The 9,257-nt window shown below is 38.5% G+C and overlaps 1 protein-coding gene across 3 annotated transcripts; it reads right to left on the bottom strand.

Moving 5' to 3' along the window:
* Positions 1-677: 677 nt before the first annotated feature.
* On the bottom strand, positions 678-8,003 carry LOC136277143 (metabotropic glutamate receptor 3-like). Of its 3 annotated transcripts, none has more exons than XM_066158828.1 (3): positions 7,886-8,003; positions 6,895-7,024; positions 678-4,899 (listed from the first exon to the last, which is right to left on the bottom strand). In XM_066158828.1, exons 2-3 carry the CDS (start codon positions 6,971-6,973, stop codon positions 2,393-2,395), a joined length of 2,586 nt encoding a protein of 861 aa, XP_066014925.1. In that variant the 5' UTR covers positions 6,974-7,024; positions 7,886-8,003; the 3' UTR covers positions 678-2,392. The 3 variants fall into 3 exon arrangements, with proteins under 3 accessions (XP_066014925.1, XP_066014932.1, XP_066014930.1); XM_066158835.1 differs by having other exon boundaries at positions 6,895-7,021; positions 7,886-7,908; XM_066158833.1 differs by lacking the exon at positions 7,886-8,003 and adding an exon at positions 7,664-7,739.
* Between the last annotated feature and the right edge of the window lie 1,254 nt (positions 8,004-9,257).

Here is a 9,257-nt window from a genome sequence, read left to right as displayed (position 1 = left end):
AAGAGAAATTGAAAATGCGTGTTACTTTTATTCATTGCATATTCGTTTATGTAGCAAAGAGCTTCCCTACAGGTTTGGGAAGAACTTTTGAGGTTGAATTAGTTTCTGCTCCTTGCACGCATGCGTCAACCCTCTACGCCTAACATCAGTGTTCATATTCTCCATACTGTTCTCTGTAAATTTATTAAGGTGCTGACGAGGAGAATTTATTGGTGATTATTTTCTTTATTCTCATGACATTGATGTGTCATTCAGTGGTGAGAAATTAGATGCTAGTCACTCCAATTAGGGGTCAACCCTTTTATTCCCATGGGTGACCAAGAAAGGAGACTAATACCATATCGAGCGGACAGGCGATGAGAAGAACAATATCAATCAAAATATCACATAGGGAATTATTTGTTGATCCAATACCAAATTCTCCGAATACGTATCATAAGAATTGTATGGCAGACAATAAGGAGAACTATTAGCAAGATCTTGGGAGTGAAAAGATTAGAGCATTGAAAAAGATGGAAGAATAATTCTGATACCCCAAATAAAATTAAATGTTCATGGCTCCATCCTAATCTTTTGGTTTAACTGTAAAATATTGCTAGTTTTCACCTGCCAAATAAAGTTAATCCAAAAAGGCAGAAAGCAGAAGCGTCAACATTAAAGGACAAGAGAGCAGTAAATTTCGAAATTGATTAAGCTTTAATCCCAAGATTCTACAAAGACTCACTAGCGACTCTCATAACAATCGAGAGTCCAATCGTGGAGTAGCCACGAGTAGTAAATTCCAAAATTGATTGAACTTTGATCCCAAGATCTTGCCAAGACTCAGTAGCGACTCTCATAACAATCGAAAGTCCAATCTTGGTATGGCCACGATGTAGTAAATTCCAAAATTGATTGAACTTTAATCCCAAGATCTTGCCAAGACTCAGTAGCGACTCTCATAACAATCGAAAGTCCAATCTTGGTATGGCCACGAGTAGTAAATTCCAAAATTGATTGAACTTTAATCCCAAGTTCTTACCAAGACTCACTGGTGACTCTCATAACAATCGAAAGTTTAATCGTTGAATGGCCACGATCGACTGTGGATAGAAAATTACTTCTGAGATCGTCTGTGTAGAGTCATCGAGTCTGACCTTTCACTTTTATTGCTCTATGTACCTGTGAGCATCTTTTTCCTTCTTTCTCATGCCCTGTCGTTTGTTAGAGCTTACGAAATAAATATTTGTTTATAATTCATTATATTTGATTTAAGTTTCAAGCGATAAATCGGCGAAAATTTATCCGAAGACAGACTAGGCACAAGAGTTTCCGTGTATTACGTCCCTCTTGAAAAAGAAGCTCGACTGCTGATCAGAAAATTGACTCCGGTCAAGAGATTGTTAAATTCTCTTTCTCATGTTTAATTTCACTGTTTTACACATTTTAAACCTAGGAAGAAGACAAGAATATATATTTTCAGTTTTACCTCAAACGATAGTTTGAGTACTTCATGTAAATTGACGATAAATTACTTTTAAGGTGATTCCTCAGAACAGTTATCGAAAAAAATTTTTAACTTCCCTCAAATGTTCCCTATCAATGTCTGTTTCGAAAATACAGTAAAAAAGACAGGTCACCGTGCTTGTTTAGGAGATAATATGGACCAAACTTACCCCATTTATGCCTGTACTGGCACTAATCATGCGTGTCATTTCATTGGTTCACGGTACAATTTGCGCTAACTGAAAGCAAGGATCTTAAAAGAAACACTTGAAAGAAATTTGATAGATAGAAAAACCTCGAGCATATGGAACAATTTGTAAAAATCACGCAAATTTAAACGACATCGACACAAAACGTTCCGCGATTCGTTGCTTTCAAGATACCGGCTTCGCGCATGTTTTCAGTTGTATCTTTTTTTTCCTTTCGATGATTTTTTTCTAATTTCTCAGATTCGAAGGGGATAATTTGTACACCAAAATTATACAATAAAAAGAGCAATCGCATCTCTTCATCTGGTCCATTGATTGAAAAACAATATCGTGCTCTCGGAATGCGCACGCGCTCATCCGAAAGATCACGTGATTTTTATGCACAATACTAAGAAATCACCTAAAATAATCATGGTCTTCAAATCGGGCTTATTACTCTGCCATCAAGCATGAATTAAAGTTTTGCTCACAAATTTCTTCGCCAACACATTACATTGCACATTTTGAATAACTAATTTATAACTTTGCTGATCTTCGCTCGGTCGCCATTGATTGAGACAAAAGGTCTCATTGCCTTGCAGGCTTATAGCCGAGTTCTTTTTTCGTTTTCTAAGTTGTGTTGGTTAACTTGGAAGCTTGGGGACTTGACTTATAAACGACTATAATTAAGGTATTCATAACTCTGTTAAAAAATAATTTTAGGACACCATGGTCATAGTATCCCTACGATGTTCGCTTCTGCTCTTATCATCCATTGTTCCTGTAAGTGTAGTATCCCCACACGGTTCAACTGTGGTGCCAAAATAAACAAGAAAAACTTTTGGCACGAGAAGTCCTAACAGAGTTATTGTTCCAATGAGAAACAGTGAACTACACAAAAAGTAAGATTTCCAAATGCTGTCAGCCGCATTTAGGTAACAAGGAAGGAACACTATCCACACAGAACATGATATGTACATCGTCACGCCGATATACTTAGCTTCGTTAAAATTTCTTGGAAAATTCCGGGTTCGAAACGCATACACGGTCGAGATAAACATTAAAATGACGTTGAAACACAAGTTTATTGCCAAACTGAAGTCGTCCGTGCTGCACTCTAGAATTACGCGGTCTTTATAGCCGTAATATTCCACAGCCAGGGGAGGTTTTGATAAAACCCATATCATTGTTATTAGACACTGAGAAGCGATAATACCAAGGGCTACAAATGTTTGTGACAGTGGGCTTACCATCGTCGGTCGCCGAACTGACTTCTGGGCAGCCTTGAATATGCGATAAATGCGGTTTGTTCGTAATAAGACAGGCGCGTAGCATGCTGTCATTGAAACACTGTCAGTAAAGCGTTTGGCGCCACAGATTGTGGTCTGCGGTTTCACAAAATGCAATAACGCGGCAATATAACACGAAAAGACTCCCATGAATAGAATTGCGCTAAGCTCTCTTCCAGAGGCTTTTACAATGCGGTGTTTCCTTTCCAAGATGAAAATCACAGCAGTGGCAATGCTGGCAATAATTCCAGCAGATATGAATCCGGTTAAAACTTGCGCAGGAGTGTCACTCCAAGTCGGGGAGACAACTGGCAGTTTGAAGCATTTTGTCCTGTTAGTGTCTGGTATCTTTCCTTCTCCACAAAGTGAGCATGTGTTATTTATAATGATATCATTCGAACTGCAGCCCTCGCATCGCCAACAGCACCGAGCGTTGGTAATTTCTGGAATTGTTATCTGCTTGGCCGGACAAGTTTTGCTACAATAAGATAATGGAGTGATTTTTTTTCCTCCACCCCACACAATCTTGTCGTCATCTAATCTGATTTTTCCTTGGATTTTTCCATCCCCATTCAATGCGCCGCTCCAGTTTCCAACGATAAAGTGCCTATATCGTCCTTCCACTTTTTTGAAATTCAGCACGTTATAATTTCCATCTACATCTCCGTTTTGGTTGAAAGTCACGTTAAAATCAAGTGATGCATCTGGAAAAGACACATTCTTTAAAAAGGTCAAGAATTGTTCCCGTTTCAGATTCTTCATGTTGTTGCATAGACCATGCTGTCCAGAGCACAGTGTCAAATGCATGTTGTTGAGTGCATGCGCCATAGCATACACAGCATTTATCACAACACGGACAGGCCCGATCTCCATGTTATTAGGAAGAGATTCATTTGCTGAACATTCCCGTTTGTAATTTAGTTTTGAGTTGTTTTTTTTTTTGAGCTTACACTTCAATGTTTCTTGGTAGAATTCTTCAAACCATGGACCGTACTTGTTCAGGGACGGTTTCATGTTCAAAAACTTTTTCTTGAAGGAGTCAACTTCGCCTTCAATATAATTCATAGTGATGGCTCCCTCACCTGCTTCTTCTGCTCCGTCTGTTACTTGTTTTCGATCTCCCCACGCATTGCTTGCAAGCCAATAAAATCTGTCTCCATTTTTCAACACTTTTTGTGCTGCACGGACTAAGCCTTTATTATCTCGCTGAATACAAAACAGAACAACAGCATCTAGTTTTCCGCGGAAATTCTTCTTCCTAATTTCAAGGAGTTCTTGAATGGTTTTGTCAAAATCTTCCTCCGTCGGGAAAGAAGGAAGTTTTTTCTTGTTTGCAATACAAATCCCCGCACGTTCTGCCTCTTCATAGAATTTGACCATGCCTCTCTCTCCATACTCCCCCGGGGAATACACGGTCATGACGTAACTCCATCCAAAGTGACGAACAACATCCACCATTGCTTTGCCCTGATACGAATTTGACGGGACAGTGCGTAAAAAGTAACCGTAGAGATCTTTATTGCTTAGAACTGGGGTAGTTGAGCCGTAGCTGACCTGAGGGATGTTAAAGACACGTAGCAAATTTGCAACAGCTACAGACACGTCACTTCGGAATGGTCCGACGACACCTGCTAGCGGTGCAATGCTATTTTCTTCACTAAGAGTGTACTTGATTATTTCTTTTGCGCCTTGGGAACCAATCGTCTGACTTCGGCAAGTGTCGTATATTTTCGCCCCGAGCTTAATTCCTGGAAGAATGTCCTGACTGTCGTTTATTTCTTCAAGAGCATACAGCATGGAAGCGAGGTACTGGTATCCAGGAAGTAGGTCTATGTCCCCACAAGCGTTCTCTGTCGTACTACTACGGCGATGGACTGGAAAGAGACCTCCAAGTGTGATGTTTCCATCGATATGGAGAGAAATTCGATCACCCTTATCTAAAATTAGAAAAACAGAACATTAATTCAACGGTCGATGTCTGTTGCACCTTTATGCTAATTGCGGACACTGTAAATACACGAACATATGACGTAGATAAATAGACAGGTAGATAGATAGATAAATAGATAGACAGTTTATTGAAATATCATATTGCAAAAGGCTGAACTGCTTAATATTTTACAATAAATACTAAAGTACAGGTTATCTTTGAAGAGAATTTACTAAACTAAGTAAATAAAGCGTGTAGTAAATCAAAAAAATGAAAAAAAGAAAACTGGCCTTATGCAAGGTGCAAAGAAGGAGCTGAAGTTGTAACTAGAGAAACAAAACCCTATTGAGAGTCTGAGCGAAGAATTTGAACCTCCACATTACAAGTCATGCACCTTACCCCACGCGGACAGCTGTGTGGACTACCAGCAAGGAGAAGCTATCCCTAACTGCTTACCCAAAAGTAAAAAAAAGCCAGACGGTAACTTCAGTCGCTATTCCTTTATACATGATTGTAATCGGTATCCATACTAATTCGCAAACTACATCTTACATGTATATTTCACCATTTATGTTACCGCAAAGAAAACAAATGCAATTTTCGAGGACAACAGCTGTTAACGAAGCGGCGCCTTTTGATTTCCGCATGAACCCAACCTACATGCTACGCAGGGGCCCAAAACAAAGAATATATATTATCATGATTAAAATTTTGCCATAAAACGCGGGAAAAGACACGAAAAGCTGCCTTTTCCCGCTGTCTTTTGACAGCTACCATCTTCGACTTAGGTAGCTGTCAAAAGAGCTCTGACATTTCCTGTGAGTTGAGCGGACGCGCCAAGACAAGCACTCAGCTACTTTAACTCATATGCGATGTGCGTTGTTGATTTTGACCAGAATTCCGCCTCTAGTTTCGGAAGTGAAGGATTTTTCTTTTTTCTTAATCTCTCAAAAACAACTACAAAAATTTTTTGTATCCAAAACTCTGTACTAATAAATGCACCCGTGTTATCCAATTATCTTTACTGATATTTCAATACTTTCCTTAGTACGTGTATTATGAAGATGGCTTATTTTGTAGCACTTTAATTTTGCATTTGTTATTGTTATTTCTCTTAGTATCGCAAACACTTGAAACTCAAAGTGTCGCGCATTTTATGAAAGGAAGCAGCTACTCAGTTCAAAAACTGTCAATGAAACAAAGCTTATCTCTCGGAAGCTCTTCGCTATAAATCTTCCTCAAGCAGTCTGGTTGAAAGGTTTGTTTGTGTTATTTTCTTTCAATCGTCATATGAATCACTTTACACTTTGCAGACCACAACAACGGGATTAGCAGGTGTAAAGGTGAAAGAGTAGGGTACAAGAGTCAGCAATGAAAAGAATAAAACATGATTGTTTTGTGTTCTACTGACATTCCACGACCGATAAATTATGCTTGAATCAATGGGAAAATGGTAGACATTTGTCTCCAGAGAGGGAGAAAAGAAAAATTTAAAGACTTTGCAAGGATTTCAACCTCAGCCAGGTCCGACTAAGTAGTCAAATGTTCAACCAACTAAGTAAGAAAATTCCTCCGATGAACGCCAGGTTTGTGAGACAAAAGCGTCCTGCTAAATGCGCTGAAGTTTTCTTGGTAGAGATAACGAAAGGTAATGGAGGGAAAGATCGTACGTTTGAGCAAGATTATTGTGAGAAAAAGGACTTTTTCTGAATACTATGTCCATGAATCAGTTGCTAAAATCTTTCCCTCGCTCTTTTCTCCAAAATAGCTGCTAAAAGCAAGGGTCCGCCCTGCATTAACTGACCATATCAAATTTTCATCCAGTATTGTTACTCGTACTTCAAACCCCGATTCGTTCAATAACCCATTTCAAAGTCTTTCGCAGTTAGCGGGCATGAGCGCGCGTTGCAAGCGTGAGTTGCAGACTAAACCCCGACGGACACTCAGAATGACCATGTTCGCTACTTACAGGTGCCTGATCAACTAATGAAATTTTTCTTACCCTTTTCATAGAATTTCGCCCGTAAATAGCCGCAGTTTGCTAAGGCAACACCAAGGATTAACCAGATGTTGTAAGCCATTTAAAACTGTTGTGTGTTTTAACGTCCTTGGTTAGAAATCTCGTACCTCTTCTGAAAACGAAGCACACGAATGTTAGCATTCTCAACTCTCGCTAATTTTCAACCCCTTCCTGTAGGCCTCACGATTTCTTCAGGCTCAAAGGGCAATAAAGAAGGAATTTTAACCAAATTTAGGATAGAAAACAAAGGAATTAAGGATTGTGCCATTCACCATGGTCAGGATGGATCGAAATGAAAAGTCTTAAATGAAAATGGAAATGTCACAGAATGGCATAATTTTATTGAAAATCAGTTAAAATTTCAAAGGAAAAGCTCATCTTTAATAGTAATCGAAATGCCAACTTATCTATTGAAATTTACGTGGGAAACCATACCCAAATTTAAATAGAAACCATTTTATGGTTAACCTCGCTGGGACTTAACTTCAACTATTTTTCTCAATAAGAGCGCGTACAAAAGGAAACATTGACCAGGATAATTCTAAATTTGAACTCGGTTTCCTTTCCTTTAAAACAAACCATCGCTTAATCTGGGGGAAAAAGTTAAACTTCCTTTAAAGGAAATTTTTTTAATTTCCCATACGAATACAAAAGAGCGGAAACCGTTCAAAAATGAATATTTTCCTTGTTTCCTGTAAAGCTCCAAGGATTTATTTAAGATCGCATTTAAGATCGATTGTTAAATTCTTACATTCTTTTCTGCTTTTGTCTGTTTTTGTCTTTTCTTTTCGATTTTTCTTCACAGATCGCACTATACTCTTTAACTGCAAATAACGCACTAGCTTTAAAAACACATAATATGCATGTCTTCCTAACAACCATTACCAAATTTTGTCTCATTGAAAATAATAGAGTATATTACCATTAGGTGCGTTGAAAGGAAAACCACAACAAGAAATATTTTAAAACTTACCTGTGTCTTTCATACGACTTCAGTGCGAACGGCTGATAATTTACCATCTACGATTTTATAATACATACTAATGGACGGTATGGGTGCTTAAAACAAACACACCTGCCGGTCATGAATACCAATTCCGTCTTTAAACAGTAAACAACTCGGGTTTTAATTCGAAATTCAGAATGAAAATTTGTGTTAAACCAGACTTTTTAATACTGTGAACTTCATCAAACTGGTAGTTTCAATTCAAAGTGGACCAATTCTTCTATTTGACTTCAATCTGCACGGTAGTAATTCTATAGTGATTTTTTTTGTTTTAAGCACTGACGCACGCCTCCCCAATTGACGAAGGGAAAGACAGTTCCGAAATTTTAAGAGACAGATTTCGAATTAAATTTTTCCCCGTTCGTTGCGAATGTCAAATAATAATTATTGCTTGATAGAAATAAGGTGAAGAAGGCTTTGAGTATACTAAGAAGAGTTTCGTGAAAGCATTTTTTAAAAGCGACGAAGTGTTAAAATAAATATGAGTTAATTATAGAATAGAATTTCCTCGGAGCGAGCGAACGTGTGCTAACACGGTAATTAGTCAATTGTTCTGATGATATATGCTAATAGATCATAAAGTGAAAATGCTGATAACAGCAGTTACATCCAATAAATATAATTCTTCCCCCAAGAAAAGTTGTCAGGCTGAATATTGAAAGAGGTTTTTGCTGAGGGCTTGCATGTATTCGTGCATCGGGGATTCATTTGGGACATGCCCCTTGTACACAGCTGCTATAACAATTTGCTTGGTTGTGGTCAGTTATCTCATGATCTAGATTTCGTGGCAAAAAGGATGTTAAGATTTCAATTGCATCCGTCTTTACTGGCATAGGGTCTTTACTGGACCATTTTTTGGACCATTTTGTGGACCATTTTTTGGACTATTTTTTGGACCATTTTATAGGGGGGAAGCACACCATTAGTACTCAGGGAGGGGTGGGGATGCTATCTACTAGTACTGAGGGAGGGGTGGAAGGCAGAGTGTTATTACTCAGGGAGGGGTGAGAGAAGGACTTTTCGTAGGCAGGGAGGGGTGAGAGGTGGATGTAATAGTAAACACTACTTGTTAATGGAGCTTTTACTCGATCATACAAATTATCTTCATCGGTTTTTCGACTGACTTTTTGAATGTTCTTCATTTTTGTCGTCCTGCGAAAGCGAAACTGCCACGTGAACACTGGACTTTGATTTCTATTGAAAATATCATCGCGTTTAAGATTCTTTACTGTTGAGTTATGCCTGTGCCTTTTGAGTCGACATGTGTACCACCAGTTGCTTCACGTTTCCCTTTGTGTATACAGTATGTAATTACTAAATTTATCTATCTTCCTTTTGT

The sequence above is a fragment of the Pocillopora verrucosa genome, chromosome 1 (genome assembly GCF_036669915.1).
Source record: "Pocillopora verrucosa isolate sample1 chromosome 1, ASM3666991v2, whole genome shotgun sequence".
NCBI lineage: Eukaryota > Metazoa > Cnidaria > Anthozoa > Scleractinia > Pocilloporidae > Pocillopora > Pocillopora verrucosa.
The sequence above is the reverse complement of the archived record's forward strand: the minus strand, read 5'-3'. Positions and strand labels throughout refer to the sequence as shown.